General features: G+C 44.7%; 1 protein-coding gene across 8 annotated transcripts in view; it reads right to left on the minus strand.

The window, feature by feature from the left end:
* Positions 1–20,314, minus strand: part of SIPA1L3 (signal induced proliferation associated 1 like 3) — a 296,576-nt gene that overhangs the window by 52,306 nt on the left and 223,956 nt on the right. For 7 of the 8 annotated variants that reach the window (XM_040323135.1, XM_040323127.1, XM_040323129.1 and 4 more), the window contains 3 exons: positions 16,412–16,657; positions 9,065–9,211; positions 2,303–2,400 (listed from right to left, as the gene is read on the minus strand). In XM_040323135.1, the coding sequence (XP_040179069.1) occupies positions 2,303–2,400; positions 9,065–9,211; positions 16,412–16,657 (491 nt within the window). The remainder of the gene's footprint in view (positions 1–2,302; positions 2,401–9,064; positions 9,212–16,411; positions 16,658–20,314) is intronic. The other variant, XM_040323131.1, reaches the window with a different exon arrangement.

Genomic DNA, 20,314 nt, shown 5'->3' on the forward strand with positions numbered 1-20,314 from the left:
CGCCAGTATAGACCCCCCCCCCCGCTACAGACACGCAAATTTTGTTTGAGTACAACATCGCACGACCGCACAATTGTCAGTTACAGAGACGCAGTGCCGAATTGCAAAAAGTGTTCTGGTCAGGAAGCGGGAATCTTCCGGGGGTGAAGCGGTTAAGTACATGGCTCTCTCTCTGCCTCCCTCCAGAGTTCAGGACTTGGGTTACTGAATGATAAAAAATGTATGTATGGTTCCACAATGGATATATCGATATATTTATAATTATAAGTATTTATAATGTTTATGTGTACACAAAAGTTTTGCCTTTCATTTATATTTTAAACTGAATGGGTTGTTTGACAAGGTGAGAGTTTATATGCATACTTTAAAGCCACATTTGTTTTTACTGACAAATTAAGAATTAAATTCCTTCAATTAGTCTAAAGACGGCCATGTACAGGTATTCCAGACTGCTGGTACAGTATTGATCCAGGAACAGAATGATTTTTGTCTTTTCTGTATTGTATTCCACAGTAACCACCTCCCATAGCTGGGCTATTCTGTTATTAGACAGACCGGGTGGAACAAATAAAAAAAAAAAATATTTAACAGAATGACTTCTCAACTGATTTTTCCCCCCTCACTACCACATTTCCCAACATGTACTCCCCTATGTAGAACACCATTATGCTACATTAGCGAGGTGGATGGAGGAACCTCCCTGCCAGAACATTGTATTCTGACACAATATAGTGATCAGGGGCTGGAGCTGCTGATCGGGAAAAGGCTTTCCAACTTGCCCGATTTGACAGAAGTCGATCAAAACACCAAATTCTTTTGAACAGGGACAGTCACACACTGATCGAAATTCGGCTGGTCCCAGCTGAATGGCTTCGATCAGTGTATGGCCAGCTTTATTGACTTAACACAGACTTTCACACTGCCTCACTCTAGTCCAGGTGTAGGCAACCTCGGGATTCCAGCTGTGGTGAAACTACAAATCCCATCATGCCTCTGCCTCTAGGAGTGATGCCTGTGATTGTCAGGGTCTTGCAAAGTCTCATGGGACTTGTAGTTTCAAAACAGCTGGAGGGTCGAGGTGGCCTACCTCTGGTCTAGTCTTTTGAAAAGAAAACCAAATATTGAACAGCAACTGCCTTTCACTTAGTCACCACTAGATGGCACTGCTAATGTACAATTCAAAAAAGTAGAATTATCTGCAAAACGTTTCTTCTTTATTATTGGATAGAGCAAGGGAAGGTTATATTCCTGGTCAGATTTTGTTTTGCCATCTTTGTCCCCCATTGCAGAGACTTCCCTTCACTTCCTGTCCCATAGCCAAACAGGAAGTGAGAGGAAATCCCTACACATTAAGTGCATTCCTTGGGGTCCCCCAGGTCACCAGAATTAGTGTCCCCATAGGAGGATTCTATTACTTTTCTGGGGACAACTTCATTTGGATTTTTTTTTACTGTTACTTTCAATAATAATAGCAAACAGGACTAAGCCCTGGTTCACATTAATGCTACTTTGAAATCGCACTACTTCACTTGAACCTCCATCAATTGCAGCCACAGTGCCCATCAATTGCCGCCAGGGTGCCCATCAATTGCCGCCAGTGTACATCCCCCGCCCGCCAGGCACTTACCTGTCCCGGTGGGGCAGTGGGTGACGGCGGCGAGTGGTGTCCTTCACACTCCTCAATGTCTTTTCCCATCCTCTCCTCCTGTCCTCTGCTATGACTGGACGCCTGATAGGCATTCAATCACAGCGCCTGTTGTTTCAGCCAATCAGGTGACAGGTAACAGACCGAGCACCTGATTGGCTGAGAGGTGGTTCAGTGTTAAGAAAGCGTATATTCATTTGCTTTCCTAACACAACGCTGAGTGAACTGCTAGCGTCAATCATGGGCGCCCGCTGTTCAGCTTTTTGGACGCCTATTCGAGCCTATGGATCTAATCAGGTGCTTCCAAAAAATATCCAGCCGCTGTAATTCAGGAGGGGGTGGCATCGGCGACCATATATAAAATCATGCAATGCATGAATCTATCTATGGTGATAGATAGGTGGCAGGAAAGAGGGGGCGGCGCCCACGCGCCCTTTATGGACGCTCCACCACTGGTGAAAGGAGAAATGTGCGACGACTCAAAGTAATCTACTGCATCCAACCCAATGCAGGAAGGATTCAGGCTGGTTGTAGATGTTTATACTTTAGAGATTGCCTTCAATGCAGTGATCATTCCTGAGCACCAGACATGGGATGTGTATAGATAGCCATCAATGGTAAAGTCATAAGAATGATTGGACTGTGGCTGAGTCTTACCAGGTTTTTGCCGGTCGGAGTTTATCTCTTGGCTGGACACGCCATCTTGGATACTGTAAGGTTCTGTCTGTAGTATAGAACGTTGTGGTGTGCTAAACCTGCAACATACACAATATGCACTTATTATAGTCACAGATCACAACGTGCCAAGTGTTGGCAAAAATTCTGTGCAAATGGATATACAAAATAGACAGACATCCAGAATATGCCATGTACCCCATCATTAAAGTGTTACTAAACCCACAACAGTAAAAACAGTCTGTAAAGCATGCTTGTTAGACTCACAGTAGAACTTAAAGCGGAGTTCCACTGAAAAGTGGAAGTTCCGCTTATCTGTCTCCACCCCCTCCGGCACCGTTCGGGGGGAGCAGGTACCCGTTTTTGACAGGTACCCATCTCCCCACTTCTAAGAGATCTCACTGTGGCGAGATCACTCGAAAGTTGGGCCCCCCCTCCTCCTCCTCCCGCCGCCGGGCCATTCACTGCCGGGTTCCCTTAGCATGAAAGGTGGCAGAAGCACCCGAGAGCCAATGGAAACATCAGCTGGGGTGCCAACATCACTGGATTCCAGGACAGGTAAGTGTCCTAATATTAGAAGCTAGCAGGTACAGTATGTGTAGCTGCTGACTTATTTTTTGTTGTTGGGGGGGCAGAACTCCTATTTAAGGGGTTAATCAATGTAATGTACAGAGACATTCTTGATGAAAACTTGTTCGAGAGTGCTCTGGACCTCAGACTGGGAGGAAAGTTCATCTTCGGAAAGGACAACAACCCTAAGCACACAGCCAAGATAACAAAGGAGTGGCTATGGGACTACTCTGTGATTGTCCTTGAGTGGCCCAGCCAGAGCCCAGATTGAACATCTCTGGAGAGATCAGAAAATGTATGTGCCCCGACACTCCCCATCCAACCTGATGGAGCTTGAGAGGTCCTGCAAAGAAAAATGGGAGAAACTGCCCAAAATAGGTGTGCCAAGCTTGTAGCATCATACTCAGAAAGACTGGAGGCTGTGATTGGTGCCAAAGGAGCTTCAACAAAGTGTTGAGCAAAGGCTGTGAATACTTATGTACTTGGGATTTTTTTTTTTTTTTTATTTGCAAAGATTTCAAAACAAACTTCTTTCACGTTGTCATTCTGTTTGTAGAATTTTGAGGAAAATAATGAATTTTGGAATAAGTCTACAACATAAAACGTAGAAAAAGTCAAGCGCTGTGAATACATTCCGGATGCACTGTATATGGTAAGATTCCCATGTTACTGTAGTGACATGTGAATAAGTGAATCAGAGGTGAATTCACAGCACTCTGGGCTGCAGCAACTTTTTGTTTAAAACGAATCCTTTGAAAAGTTTTGCACCGAAGAGGAAACATGTAAGAGGTGACCCCTGCTGCTCTTTATATAAGAAAGGTTGCAGCAGCCAGAGAGCGGTGATTCATTTCCTTTTTGCCGGGTGCAATGAGCCAGACCAGCACCCGCGGATTTTGCAGCAGAGCCTGTGGAGAACCGTCTGAGCAGCACACGTATCGCCATGTGTCCCTACACACTACAAAAACCTGGAGGAGTTCGGGATTGAAAGTGCACAGACCACACACTGAATACAAGGGTCAGTCCACACATAAGTAATATGGATGTTGGTTGCAGTATTATTGCATTGTCTGGGCTTATAGTGTAGCATTGTTCCGTGCAGCTGCACACTGTGAGCCCAGGCAATGAAATGGCACAGGCTAAACAAAAATGGCAATCGCCACAATTTCTAACTACAGTGAGGAAAATAAGTATTTGAACACCCTGCTATTTTGCAAGTTCTCCCACTTGGAAATCATGGAGGGGTCTGAAATTGTCATCGTAGGTGCATGTCCACTGTGAGAGACATAATAAAAAAAAAAAATTCCAGAAATCACAATTTATGATTTTTTAACTATTTATTTGTATGATACAGCTGCAAATAAGTATTTGAACACCTGTCTATCAGCTAGAATTCTGACCCTCAAAGACCTGTTAGTCTGCCTTTAAAATGTCCACCTCCACTCCATTTATTATCCTAAATTAGATGCACCTGTGTGAGGTCATTAGCTGCATAAAGACACCTGTCCACCCCATACAATCAGTAAGAATCCAACTACTAACATGGCCAAGACCAAAGAGCTGTCCAAAGACACTAGAGACAAAATTGTACACCTCCACAAAGCTGGAAAGGGCTACGGGGAAATTGCCAAGCAGCTTGGTGAAAAAAGGTCCACTGTTGGAGCAATCATTAGAAAATGGAAGAAGCTAAACATGACTGTCAATCTCCCTCGGACTGGGGCTCCATGCAAAATCTCACCTCGTGGGGTCTCAATGATCCTAAGAAAGGTGAGAAATCAGCCCAGGACTACACGGGAGGAGCTGGTCAATGACCTGAAAAGAGCTGGGACCACCGTTTCCAAGGTTACTGTTGGTAATACACTAAGACGTCATGGTTTGAAATCATGCATGGCACGGAAGGTTCCTCTGCTTAAACCAGCACATGTCAAGGCCCGTCTTAAGTTTGCCAATGACCATTTGGATGATCCAGAGGAGTCATGGGAGAAAGTCATGTGGTCAGATGAGACCAAAATAGAACTTTTTGGTCATAATTCCACTAACCGTGTTTGGAAGAAGAATGATGAGTACCATCCCAAGAACACCATCCCTACTGTGAAGCATGGGGGTGGTAGCATCATGCTTTGGGGGTGTTTTTCTGCACATGGGACAGGGCGACTGCACTGTATTAAGGAGAGGATGACCGGGGCCATGTATTGCGAGATTTTGGGCAACAACCTCCTTCCCTCAGTTAGAGCTTTGAAGATGGGTCGAGGCTGGGTCTTCCAACATGACAATGACCCGAAGCACACAGCCAGGATAACCAAGGAGTGGCTCTGTAAGAAGCATATCAAGGTTCTGGCGTGGCCTAGCCAGTCTCCAGACCTAAACCCAATAGAGAATCTTTGGAGGGAGCTCAAACTCCGTGTTTCTCAGCGACAGCCCAGAAACCTGACTGATCTAGAGAAGATCTGTGTGGAGGAGTGGGCCAAAATCCCTCCTCCAGTGTGTGCAAACCTGGTGAAAAACTACAAGAAACGTTTGACTGCTGTAATTGCAAACAAAGGCTACTGTACCAAATATTAACATTGATTTTCTCAGGTGTTCAAATACTTATTTGCAGCTGTATCATACAAATAAATAGTTAAAAAAATCATACATTGTTATTTCTGGAATTTTTTTTTTGATTATGTCTCTCACAGTGGACATGCACCTACGATAACAATTTCAGACCCCTCCATGATTTCCAAGTGGGAGAACTTGCAAAATAGCAGGGTGTTCAAATACTTATTTTCCTCACTGTAGCTTTTAGAGCAAGGAAAGCACATTTTAACACAGCAAACAAAACAATATTTATTTCCCACCACACAACAGCTAGAGAAAAAAAAAAATACAAAATTACACTGTTTGTGTTAAAAAAACAATTTGTGTTAAAAGCAGAGTGGCACTGCCTCATCAAGATCCCCTCTGTATAGTGCAGTCCTAACTATAATCCGAGTGTCTCCATGTTGAAAGACATACATTGAGTGCCCCTACAGCAAGCAGCTTGCTATGGGGGCACCCGAGTCACCGCTCCCTGCATCCATTCAGGCACGGAGCTGCGGCCCGGCCCCACCCCCTTTCTATTCTCATTAGCTGACTCACTTTGAGAGACAGTGGCAATGAGGAGAGGAGTCCTAGATGGCCGATACATTCTACAACATTGCTGGAGGGTCCTCAGGTAAGTATTGGGGGGATTCTGCACACAGAAGGCCCTTTATCTTTAATGCATAGAATGCCTTTAGATAAAAACCTTCCTTTACAACCCCAATAAGGGCAGGTGTGCCTGAAGGGAGTCTAATCCTTGTTTTAACCATTTCCTGCCTGTCTTGGCTTCCTCTTTAAGGCCGGGTTCAAATGTGTGCGAATTGGATGCAGGCTTTCCTCCGCATCCAATTTGCATGACTTGCTAGTGACAGCCTCTCAATAGAGCTGATTCCCACAGGTACGGGGCTGGCTGTGGGCTGCATTCCAAAAGGGTCCAGTTGAGGTGCAAATTCAAGCAAAAGTTCTGACCTGATTCGCACCTGAACCGGTGAAAAGAAAAACACCAGACTCCATGCTGGGAACTGCGACCCACATATGTGAATCCGGCCTAAACCCAGGTTCACACTGGGCTGCGGGAGTGAAGCCGTGCGAGTTCAGCTGAACTCGCACAATTTCACTCCCGAACGTCAGTCCCGATTTTGGCCGCGACTACAGAGACATCTGTGCAGGTTTCTGCACAGATGTCAATGTAAATCGCGAGCCGAAATCGCAAAAAGTAGTACAAAAGCGGCTTTTTGAAATAGGTGCAGCGCTGCACCGATTAGGGCGGTGCCATTGCCAACAAATGCAGCCGATTTGACATGTCAAAACGCACCAGTGTGAACCAGGGCTAAAGGTATCAAGGCCTGGGGGCGGGAAGGAATGTGATCATGTGATTACTGTGATTGGCTGCCACAGTGTTTCCATGATTGGAAGCCGGTCCTGCTGGCTACCGTCGTTTACTTGGGACCAAAAGCCATTTTTGTCAGCTCTTTAGCTGGGAGTGTGCAAGGAAGGAGCTCTGAGCACATAAGCTCTCATGCACGTTGCTGGATCGGGCTCAGGTAAATACAAAAGTCGGGATGGCTGCTGACGCCAAGAAGGTTTTTTTACCTTAATGCAAAGAATGCAATAAGGTAAAAAAAAAAAAAAACTGTGTGGCTTTAGAACCAAGCTGTAAATCAATGTTTTAGGCACCCTCCTACGGTTACTGCCATGATCTTCTATGGGTCCTGGGCCAAGTGGCTTCTGCTGCTTACAGGAGGTCGGACGCTCAGCATGGGTGCCATTCAGAGAATAATTTACATTTTCTCAGTAAAGATGCTGAGAAAAGATGGTAAGGCGGGGCGGTGACATCAAAATGTTCACCTCCTCCAATAAGAGTACACTTTGCATTTACTGAGAAAACACATCTCAATCTACTGAGCATCCGTGAGATGTGCTGGAAAAACAAGCAGAGGTTCTGCCTCAGAACTTACAGAACTTAAAGCCCAACTCCAGGCAAATAATGTTTTATTTCCCATGCAGTAGGGCTGTGCCCACACTGCATGGGGGGCTGTGCCCACACTGCATGGGTTAACTGCTCGTTTTGTCTAGGGCAAAACACAGCACCTATACTCACCCGATTCTTAGAAATGGTGCTCATCCACATCCAGCTGTAGACTGTTCCAGAAGTCTTCGGGCCAGACTCACTTCCGTAAGTTCTACGATGCGCAGTCGTATCTTTGTTTTGTATCCACAAAACAAGATACGCCTGAATGTGGGCTAGATCCGACTGACGTACGTATTAGTAAGCCGTCGGATCTAAGGTGCATATTTACGCTGGCCGCTAGGTGGCGCTTCCGCGTCGAGTATGCAAATTAGCTAGATACGCCGATCCTCAAACGTACGTCCGCCCGGCGCATTTTTTTACGTCGTTTATGTAAGGCTTTTTTCGGCGTAACGTTACCCCTGCCTCTATGAGGCATACGCAATGTTAAGTATGGACGTCAGGACAGCATCGAATTTTCCATCGTTTGCGTAAATCGTTCGTGAAAAGGGCTTTGCGTAAGTTACGTTCACGTTGAGAGCATTGACTATTTGCGACGTGATTTTGCGCATGCGCACTGGCATACCCCACGGACGGCGCATGCACCGTTCGTTCAAAACGTCAATCACGTCGGGACACGATTCATTAGCATAAAACACGCCCACCTCTTCACAATTTGAATTTGGCGCGCTTATGCCGGCACATTTACGCTACGCCGCCGTAACTTAGGACGCAAGTGCTTTGAGAATAGAGCACTTGCCTCTCTAAGTTGCGGCGGCGTAGCGTAAATGAGATGCGCTAGGCCCGCCTAGATATGCGCGGATGTACGTGGATCTGGCCCTTCACGTCCAGAGGCAGTCTATGGGCATGATGACGTAAGGAACAGTCCACCGGACCGTGGGGCAGGAGCCGAAGAGACCAGTCTTGTGCTATGAGGATTAGGCGAGTCCAGCTCTGCCTTCTGAACACCTATACTAGTGATGGCAAACCTTGGCACCCCAGATGTTTTAAAACATTACCCACGATGCTCAACTACACTGCAGAGTGCATGAGCATCTTGGCAAATGTAGTTCCAAAACATCTGGGGTGCCAAGGTTCGCCATCACTGACCAAAATGAGCAATTAACCCATGCAGTGTGGGCACAGCCCCAACACTGCATGGTAAAAAATAAAAAAAAAACCCGCACAGAGTTCTGCTTTAAAGGATCGGCTTGGTGCCAGATATCAAAGGATATCTTCAGGGGTCTAGCGGCATCCATGTCTCAATGGGTCCAGGCTGTTTTGGCAGCAAAAGGGGGACCTACACAATATTAGGTGGGTGTTAATGTTATGGCTGATCGGGTACATTTACAAACGATAAGATTATATTTACGAAAGATAAGCAGCTATCAGGATTCAAACCCACCAATGTTCATCCAAAATGGGAAGTCTGAACACAGGCCTTGGAAGGTTACAGGTCAGACTCTCAAGATCCCAGTAACACTGAGCACCAATATTATATTACAAAGGTGCTAAACTGCTACATTTGAGCAGATTATTTGACACTAAAACCATTCATTCGATCACAGGAAAGGAAACGGCTCAGTATGATGACCTCCAGCTCTCACCTGTCCGGAGTCGGCTTGTAGCGGCCGTACCCTCCCCCGGAGGAGGTGGGTGTTGAGAAGCTCCCAGAGGGGTGTCTGTAAGGCTGTCCTTTATCTATGGCTGTCGGGGATGTGGCGATATAAGGAGTCTCTGGATAGCTCAACGGCCTGTGTAAACAGAAATGAAAGGAATGAGAAGCTGCTGACACAGGTACGGATCACTTGGGGCCCTCTGGGCATCTCCTCCCTTGTCACACCTTTCTCAGCTGTCTCCTCGGCACACGCTGTGCCAGTTTTTCAAGATTAGGTCGGCCCCAATTATTAGAGTTTCCTAACATGTTCTGCGTGGAGAAGCAAACTGTACATTGTCAGCGGGCTTATAAAACAGGGAATACCTGCAAAGGGTGCCGTGATGTGCAGAGAAAAGGACTTAAAGGGTAACCCCACTTTCATTGGGGAAAAAAATCGCAAACAAAATGAATATGGTGTATACAATTGTCACACAAGTCATATTGTAATTGAATGTTATTAAAAAATGACCATTTCTTTTCAATATTCTCTTTAACCCAGGGGTTGACAAATTTGCTTGGAATCTAGGAGCCAGCTAAAAAAGTTGGGAGCCAGAAAACACGCTCCGTCCCGATGAGCTTGCGCGCAGAAGCGAACACATACGTGAGCAGCGCCCGCATATGTAAACGGTGTTCAAACCACACATGTGAGGTATCGCCGCGATTGGTAGAGCCCTCCTCTGTAACTCAAAACATGCAACCTGTAGATTTTTTTTAAACGTCGCCTATGAAGATTTTAAAGGGTAAAAATTTGTCGGCATTCCACGAGCGGATGCAATTATGAAGCGTGACATGTTGGGTATGAATTTACTCGGCGTAACATTATCTTTCATAATATTAAAAAAAATGGGGATAACTTTAGTTGTCTTATTTTTTAATTAAAAAATGTGTAATTTTTTCCCAAAAAAGTGCGCTTGCAAGACCGCTGCGCAAATACAGAAAGTATTGCAATGATCGCCATTTTATTCTTTAGGGTGTTAGGATAAAAAATATATATAATGTTTGGGGGTTCTAATTAGAGGGAAGAATATGGCATTGAAAAATAGTGAAAAATGACATTAGAATTGCTGTTTAACTTGTAATGCTTAACTTGTAATACCAACGGCCACCACCAGATGGCGCCAGCTCACATCTGGTGGTAATAACTTGTAATACCAACGGCTCACCACCAGATGGCGCCAGCTTCCAAGCCAAGTCGCCAGGACACCATTTCTAGTCGCCATGGCGACCGGGATTTGTCGAGCCCTGAAAGACTTCCCGTCCAAGGACGTCATATGACGTCCTGGACTTTCAGTGGGGAGATCTGAATGATGGGTGCGGCTACAGGCATCATTCAGATATCCATCTTTTCAGCCAGTGACTCTGTGCACCATAAGAGAGATCATAGTGGCAGTTCTGCCGCTTGATCATTCTTATAGGTGACGGGAGGGGACCCCCCTCCCGCCGCTACCTGATGCTTATCCGGGCTCTCCCGTGCCATCGGGGACCTGGAGAAACGTTCTGCCGGCCCCCGAATGGGAAGCATAGAGATGACTGGTGACCAAATGACGTCACGCCCAATTAACCGGAAGTAAACAAAGCTGCAATCGCAGCTATCAGCATGAGATTTTTTTCCCCGATTTAATGCTTTCCAGCCTGGAGAAGAGATGTGGGGTCTTATTGACCCTGCATATCTCCACAAAGAGGACCTGTCACAATAGATTCCCATTACAAGGGATGATTACATTCCTTGTAATTTGAATAAAAGTGATCAAAAAAAGTGTAAAAATTAAGTAAAATAAAAGAATTTAAAAACGCCCCCTGTCCCCGGTAGCTCGCGCTCAGAAGAGAAACACACGCGCAAGTCCCGCCCACATATGTAAATGCCGTTCATACCACACGTGAGGTATCGCCGCGTGCGTTGGAGCGTGTGCAACAATTCTACCACTAGACCTCCTTTGTAACTCTAAACTGTTAACCTGTAAAAATAAATAAAAATTAACCGTCGCCTATGGAGATTTTAAAGTACTGAAGTTTGGGGCCATTCCATGAATGTGCGCAATTTTAAAGCATGACATGTTAGGTATCTATTTACTCGGCGTAACATCATCTTTCACATTATACAAAAAAATTGGGCTAACTTTACTGTTTTGTTATTTTTTTTATTAATGAAACCGTTCCCCCCCCCCCCCAAAAAAGGGCGTTTGAAAAATGATTGCGCAAATACCGTGCGATGGCCATGACCGCCATTTTATTCCCTAGGGTGTCTGCTAAAAAAAAATATATAGTGTTTGGGGGTTCTGAGTAAATTTCTAGCAAAAAAATTATGGATTTTTGCATGTAGGAGAGGAGTGCCAGAATAGGTCCGGTATGGAAGTGGTTAGAATGTAATATGTCTACCCAGAGGCATTCTGTATGAAACACCCCCCCCAGGTATGTCATTTCCTGCTTGTGTGATTGGCTTACTGATTTTCCCAGAAGTCTGCACTAAGATACAAATTAACATTTGGGCATCCCCTGCAACAAACATTTTATTTTTGGTGAGCTACACCCAAAGGAAATCACGTCTAGAGGAATGCAGACCCTGCAACTTTCCTCATTATTCCTCATTTCCTGCAGATGCAGCAGCTGATAATTACAAAACCACTCTCAAAGATGATATTTCTGCAGAATAATAAAAAAAGAGGTAGGAATCTGCAACAAAGTTTTTTACAATCCTTGCAATGTACAGTGCCTTAAAAAAGTATTTAAACCCATTGACATTTTGGGATTTTATGTTCAACAAAGTGGCACATAATTGTGACATGGAAGGAAAATGATGAATGGTTTTCAACATTTTTAACAAATATCTGAATAGTGTGGTGTGCATTAGTATTCAGCCCCCTTTACTCCGATACCCCTAACTAAAATCTAATGGAACCAATTGCCTTCAGAAGTCACCCAATTAGTAAATAAAGTCCATTTGTGTATAATTTATTCACAGTATAAATACAGCTGTTCTGTGAAGCCCTCAGAGGTTTGTCAGAGAATTTTAGTTAACAAACAGCATCATGAAGGCCAAGGAACACACCAAACAGATCAGGGATAAAGTGGTGGAGAAGTTTAAAGCGGGGTTAGGTTATAAAAAAAAAAATCCCAAGCTTTGAACATCTCATGGAGCACTGTTTAATCCATTATCTGAAAATGGCACAATTGCAAACCTACCAAGACATGGCCGTCCACCTAAACTGAAAGGCCGGGCAAGGAGGGCATTCATCAGAGAAGCAGGCAAGAGGCCAATGGTAACTCTGGAGGAGCTGCAGAGATCCACAGCTCAGGTGGGAGAATCTGTCCACAGGACAACTATTAGTCGTGCTCTCCACAAATTTGGCCTTCATGGAAGAGTGACAAGAAGAAAGCCATTGTTGAAAGAAAGCCGTAATAAGTGCTGTTTTCAGTTTGCAAGAAGCCATGTGAGGGACACAGCAAACATGTGGAAGAAGGTGCTCTGGCAAATTGAACTTTTTGGCCTAAAATCCAAACGCTATGTGTGGCGGAAAACCAACACTGCACCTCAACCTGAACACACCACCCCAACTGTGAAACATGGTGGTGGCAGCATCATGCTGTGGGGATGCTTTAGCAGGGACAGGGAAGCTGGTCAGAGTTGATGGAAAGATGGATGGAGCCAAATACAGGGAAATCTAAGAAGAAAACCTGTTAAGAGTCTGCAAAAGATTTGAGACTGGGGCGGAGGTTCATCTTTCAGCAGGATAACGACCCTAAACATACAGCCAGAGCTACAATGGAATGGTTTCGATCAAAGCATATTCATGAGTAAGAATGGCCCAGTCAAAGTCCAGACCTAAATCCAATTGAGAATCTGTGGCAAGACTTGAAAATTGCTGTTCACAGACGCTCTCCATCCAATCTCACAGAGCTTGAACTATTTTGCAAAGAAGATTGGGCAAAAATTTCACTCTCTAGATGACTTGCAGCTGTAATTGCAGAGAAAAGGAGGTTCTTCAAAGTATTGACTCAGGGGGGGCGCCATACAAATGTACACCACACTTTTCACATATTTATTTGTAAAACCATTTATCATTTTCCTTCCATTTCACAATTACGTGCCACTTTGTGTTGGTCTATCACATAAAATACATTTACGTTTTTAATTGCAACATGATAAAATGTGGAAAATTTCAAGGGGTATGAATACTTTTTCACGACACTGTACATGGATCTACCAGAGGGGATTTTTTTTTCCCCCCAACGAAAGCTGAGTTACTCGTAAAAGTGATTGTAAAGTCTTGTTCTTTTTCAAATAAAAATTAAACATGTTATACTCCCGATCTGTTGCCGTGGATTTGCACAGAGCAGCCCAGATCCTCCTCTTCTTGGGTCCCTCGTCTTTGCTCCTGGCCCCTCCCTCCTGTTCAGTGCCCCCACAGCAAGCACCTTGTTATGGGGACATACAAGTCAAAGCTCCCTGTGTCCATTCAGACACGGATCTCTGCCCCCTCGAGCCAATCAGGACCTCTGACTTTCACAGCAGCGACAGCCAATGGCACTGCTGCTGTGTCTCAGCCAATCAGGGAGGATAATTCTCGGATGGCTGAGAAACTTGTGGATATCGCTGGACAGAGAGGGACCTCAGGTAAGTATTAGGAGGGCTGCTGGATCCCCCCTCTGGGTGACCTGTGAACATTGCAGGGATTTTAACAAACTTTGTTTCATATTCCTACCTTTTGTTATTCTGGAGAAATAGCCGTTTGTCTGTCTGTGCCCTTGTGCTCAGTGAATCTAATGGGAGTAGTTTTGTAACCATCGATCAGCTTCTGCACATGCAGGTCTCTGAGGAAAGTGGCTGGGTCTGAATCCCCTTAGATGTGATTTCATTTGGGAATATCTCCCCAAAAATCACATTTTTGTTGCAGGGGATGCTCAAAATCTAATTTGTATTTCAGTGCAGACTTCTGGGGAAATCAGTGAGCCAATCACACAAGTAGACATGACATACCTTGGAGGTCATTTTTATTAACATTTAATTACATGACGTGTGTCGCAATTGTATACGCTATATTATTACATTTTTTTATTTGCTAATTATTTTTCGCACAAAAGTGGAGTAACTCTTTAAAGCGGAACTTCTCATGAAAAGAGGACGTTCCGCTTGTTTGCAACCATTTGGCACTTTAACCATCCGGGCCAATTCTGACACTTCGCTCCTACATGTAAAAATACCTTTTTTTTTTGCTAGAAAATTACATAGAACCCCCAAACACTATATATGTTTTTTTAGCAAAGACCCTAGAGAATACAATGGCAGTCATTGCAACTTTTTATCTCGCATGGTATTTGCGCAGCAATTTTTCAAACGCATTTAAAAAAAAAAAAAAACAGTTTCGTACTTTAAAAAAAGCAAAACAGTAAAGCCCATTTTTTTTTTACATAATGTGAAAGATGAAGTTCCACCGAGTAGATACCTACCTAACATGTCACACTTCAAAATTGCACACGCTCGTGGAATGGCGCCAAACTTCGGTACTTAAAAATCCCCATAGGCGACGCTTTACATTTTTTTACTGGTTACATGTTTTGAGTTACAGAGGAGGTCTAGGGCTAGAATTATTACTCACATGTGTGGTTTGAACACCGTTTTCATATGTGGGCGGGACTTACGTATGCGTTCGTTTCTGCGTGCAAGCACACGGAGACAGGGGCACTTTAAAAAAATATATAATTTTTTATTGTTACTTTTACTTTATATTTTGACACTTTAAAAAAAAAAATGTGATCACTTTTATTCCTATTACAAGGAATGTAAATATCCCTTGTAATAGGAATATGACATGACAGGTCCTCTTTACAGTGAGATATGGGGTCAATAAGACCCCACATCTCACCTATAGGCTGGGAAGCCTAAAATAAAAAAAAATAAAAAAACGATCACCGCTTTCTAGTCGAATCAGAGGCCGGGTGTGATTTCATAACATCGCGCCTAGCCTCCGACGATCATAGAGACTCCCACGACAATCTGGTCCGCCAGAAATCTCTATGATAAGCATCCGGGGCCGGCGGATCCCTTCACCGACTCACTGATCACACAGGTGAGTTGGTAGAAGCACCAGAGGGCGGCGGGAGGGGGGGACGTCCCCTTTCGCCGCCCGTAAGAACGATCAAACGCCGGAACAGCCGCTATGATCATTCTTATGGTGTAGGGCATCGCCGGCTGAAACCGGCAATATCTGAATGAGATATATATATATATAAAGCGCTGCGTAAATTGACGGCGCTATAGAAGTACATGAAATAAATAAAGAGCAAAGCGGGCTGCGTCTGTGACCGCGCTGCATAAACTGAGCAGATACGGACCTGTCATCCACCCCTCTGCTCTGATCAGCTGACAGATTCCCTGCTGATCAAACGGTATCCGCTCCGTGTGAAAGGGGATTTACATAACATATAGAAAAGCGAATAAAAATGTTTTACTAAATAAAGCTATAAAAATAAAAAATAAAGATAATGATACACACTCATTATGGCTGGCTAAGAAAAAGAAAAATATGTATGGCCAGCTTTAGTGAACAATCCCTATACTCAGAGCAGGAGACTGGCTCATCCAGTTCTTCCAATATAAGAGCCCATTCACACCTAGGCGTTTTGTCGCCTGTAGCGCGACGCTCACAAACGCCAGAGGGACCAAAATACATTAAAGTCTATGGGGATGGTTCACATCTGAACGCTGATGCGCCTGACGCCCATCGCCTGTAGCCAAAAAAAGTTCCGGACCCTTTTTTGTCGCGCGTATCGGGCAGTTTGGGCGTATTTGAGCATTTCCCATAGAAAGTAATGGAAACGCTCGATTCAAGCGACTTGGGCGACAACGGGCGTTTGCTACGGGCGTTTTGTCGCTTTAATCAATAGAACTTGTCGCCCATGCAGAAGATTAAAAAAATCTACCAACATAGCAACAAGTGATGAAAAGATGATAGTTTTTCCTATTGGCTAAAATAAAAAACGCCAAAGTACAAAAACGTCGGACAACGCTGTATGCAAACGTGCAAATAAGCATGAATACGCGCGACAAAACGCCGGAAAAAACACAGAAAAAAACGCCGAACGACTGACGCTCAGGTGTGAAGGCAGCCTTACAGTATACAAAACAAAAACTAGATGCAGACTGAAGTGGAAATAGATTATTTTTTTTTTGTTACCAAAAAAACTGGTTTTGTAATAAGAAAATAAAAGATCTCTAATAACGACCAGAGATTGCCCTGAAATAGAGCTCAATCTATGAATGCTGCAGTGCTGGTGTTTGGCCACAGGGGGCGTTACTCACCTTCTGTTGTTGTGAAGTGGCTGTGGCTCTCGTATAGGCACGGCTGGAACCTGTTTGGGTGTCCGGTTCAGTGAAAGTGCATAGCTGGGAGTTACCCACTTCTGAGAAGGGCTGGCCCCCTGGTGGGTAGCAGAGCCGCTCCACTGCCAGGTTGTGCTGCTGCGGAATGGAGGCCGGGGACCGGTGGCACCACCTTCAGTGTCCTTGTGGTCCATTGAGCTGAGTTCCTGGGACTCGGACCATCCCCTGTAGAGAAAATACAAAGAATGGAAAATGTGTATAGTTCTGACACATGTACAGACATAGAGTGTGAGCACGGCCCCCCGGCTGATGGAGAACGTTAGAGAGCTCTGCAGCTGGATCTGTGTTTGAACTTGTCCAGTGAGGGTTTAAACGGGTGCGGCTCAATAACAAGATCCGCAATAAAGTCTCCCTATGAAAAAAAAAATGGGGACAGCCTTCCAACATCATGTATCAATTCTCATGTCCAACGGAGAATTTAAAGGGGTTGTAAAGGAAAACATTTTTTTTCATAATAATCATCCTTTACCTGCAGACATTCCTCTTTTCACTTCCTCATTGTTCGTTTTTGCTCAGAAGTTGCTCTATTTCTTCTCTGTTCTGTTCACTTCCTGCTTGTCTGATTGTTACTGACCACCGTGACGGGAGGCTTTACTGCGGTGGTCAGTGACGTGCTCACCCCATCCTGGGAACTACATCTGTGCGGCAGGACGTTTTTCTACGTGTTAGAGACTTCAAGGAGGTGTGAATTACTGGGCGTGCCGCAATTCATACTGGGAAATGTAGTTCTTACATGAGCGAGCGCCGCAAACCAGGAAGTGAATGAGAGAACAGAAACTAGAACGCCGGAGGTGATATAGATAAAGGAATTTAATAGGTATTTACTCGTTTTTTAACAGAATCATTACACTATTCTGTCTGTCTACCTTGCAGACATTCATTTTAGGCAAAACATTTTTTTTCCTTTAGTGACCCTTTAACCACTTGACCACTGGGCACGTAAACCCCCTTAATAACCAGACCAATTTTCAGCTTTCGGTGCTCTCACAATTTGAATGACAATTACTCAGTCATACAACACTGTACCCAATTTAAATTTTCGTCCTTTTTTTCACACAAATAGAGCTTTCTTTTGGTGGTATTTAATCACCGTTGGGTTTTTTATTTTTTGCGCTATAAGAGAAAAAAGACTGAAAATTCTGTAAAAAAAAATGAATTTTTCTTTGTTTCTGTTATAAAATTGAGCAAATTTAGTATTTTTTCTTCATTCTTTTGCATAAATGTGAAAGATGAAGTTACGCCGAGTAAATAGATACCCAACATGTCACCCTTCAAAATTGCACACGCTCGTGGAATGGCGCCAAACTTCGCTACTTAAAAATCCCCATAGGCGACGTTGCAGGGTATTGTGGGGTATTGCAGAGTAGTGTGGGGTATTGCAGAGTAGTGTGGGGTATTGCAGAGTAGTGTGGGGTATTGCAGAGTATTGCACAGTATAGGTGTGTAGTATTGCACAGTATGGGGCAGGGATGGCTGAGCAGGGATGGATGGCTGGCTGGATCTGTGACTGCATGTGTCACAGATCCAGCCCACAGCACTCGTGCTGCATCTGCTCTCTCCCCCCCCCTCCTCTCACACTGTACCGTTCGGTACAGAGAGGGGAGGGAGGAACCGGCGTCATCACATGACGCTGGTTTGTTTACAAGTGATCGCTCCGTCATTGGACGGAACGATCACGTGGTAAACCGCCGCTATCAGCGGCGATTTACCGTGATCTGCCGGGTCCGGAGGGCGCTCTCTACGTTGCAGATAGAGAAAGGAGCTGTGTGTTAGTGGGCGTTCTGACTCTCCTGTAGTCCAAGGGAGGGGGCGAGCACGACACTCCACACCAGGGAGAAAGCCTCGCATTACTGTGTGTAGTTACAGACAGAAGAACAGGAAGTGAGGATTTCTCAGAAGAAATAAGGACATGTAAAAGCAAAATGGAAGGATGAGGTAAGTGAAGGAGGACTGCACTAAGGTAAAGGAAGATATTTAGGATTTTTTTTTTTTAACCTTTACAACCCATTTAAAGTGGAATTCCACCTCTCTGATAAATCCGGTGCTGCACCACAGGTCCATGAGATCATCTTCTTCATCTCACCTTATATACACTATACACTTATATCTTCTTTGTGTGCAGGCTCTTGAACTAGCTATTAAAGGGGAACTCCAAAAAACGCATGCATTGTAGCCATTTTACCTGCTAAATGATATGTAATCCTGTCAATCCAGTTTTGAGATTTACACAGCTCTGGCCCCCAGTACAATCCTGCATATCAGGGGAGGGAGGGGACCTGAAATGTCTTCTGTTGTTCCTGTTAATATACAAGGTTCTTACCTAACCCTCACTATGTGATTGGGCAGTGAGAAGATAAGCAGCAGACTGATGAGCTCATCTGTCAGTCACTCTGCTCTCTCCTTATATCAGCACGCTCTGTACACTGCAGCACACCTGACTCCTTGTGCCGATCCTCCCAACTCTCTGAGCTCTTCTGTACAGAGGATATCATCAAGTTAAATCCAAGGATTGTGACTGCCTCTGCACTAACAATAGTGTGAGTAAATGGGTGCTGCTCACATACATATGCGTTCCCGCACGTGAATGTAATGGTTACAGCCAATTGCCTATATCCACCAAGTCAAGTCCAGTTACAATGCTTACTTAAAAAAAAAGAAAACATCCAACAGAAATCATTAGAGCAGGGTTTGACAAATTTGCTTGGAATCTAGGAGCCAGCTAAAAAAGTTAGGAGCCAGAAAACGCGCCCCGTCCCGACGAGCTTGCGCGCAGAAGCGAACACATACGTGAGTAGCGCCCGCATATGTAAACGGTATTCCAACCACACATGTGAGGTATCGCCGCGATCGTTAGAGCGAGAACAATAATTCTAGCCCTAGACCTCCTCTGTAACTCAAAACATGCAACCTGTAGATTTTTTAAATGTCGCCTATGGAGATTTTAAAGGGTAAAAGTTTGTCGGCATTCCACGAGCGGATGCAATTTTGAAGCGTGACATGTTGGGTATCAATTTACTCGGCGTAACATTATCTTTCATAATATTAAAAAAAAATTGGGCTAACTTTACTGTTGTCTTATTTTTTAATTTAAAAAAGTGTATTTTTTCCCCTAAAAAGTGCGCTTGTAAGACCGCTGCGCAAATACGGCGTGACAGAAGTATTGCAACGATCACTGTTTTATTCTCTAGGGTGTTAGAATAAAAAATATATATAATGTTTCGGGGTTCTAATTAGAGGGAAGGAGATGGCAGTGAAAATAGTGAAAAATTACATTAGAATTGCTGTTTAACTTGTAATGCCAACGGCCACCACCAGATGGCGACAGCTCACAGAAAGACGAGCTTGGGACTTCACAAGGCCGCGGCCTCAATTACCGGCCGTCGTGGGCCCGCCGGAATCGGCGGGGGAGGTGGGGGTGTACGAAGACACAGGATCCTGTGCCTCCGCAACCCCCCACCTCCCCCGCCGTGTGATCGTGGCAGGCCCACGGCGGCCGGTAATTGAGGCCGCGGCTTTGCGGCCTTGTAGGCCGCGGCCTCAATTATTTCTTCAATTATTTCTTGTCGCAATTGCGACCTGGCGCCCGGATATTGTCGACCCCTGCATTAGAGAAGCAAAATGATACCCCCTGCTCCACTGCCAATATGCTGATCTGTGAACTGTGGAGCGGTGCTCTAGCCAGGACGTTCAGGCCCCAAAATGCGATGCTTGAATCAGAAAAGGGCTGACAACTCGGATGCTCTTGAATAAAAGTCCTTTATTTAGTTACACAGGTACAGGCTACGCTGACGCGAAACGCGTCAGCGTAGCCTGTACTCATGT

This window comes from Rana temporaria, chromosome 9 (assembly GCF_905171775.1).
Source record: "Rana temporaria chromosome 9, aRanTem1.1, whole genome shotgun sequence".
Lineage (NCBI taxonomy): Eukaryota > Metazoa > Chordata > Amphibia > Anura > Ranidae > Rana > Rana temporaria.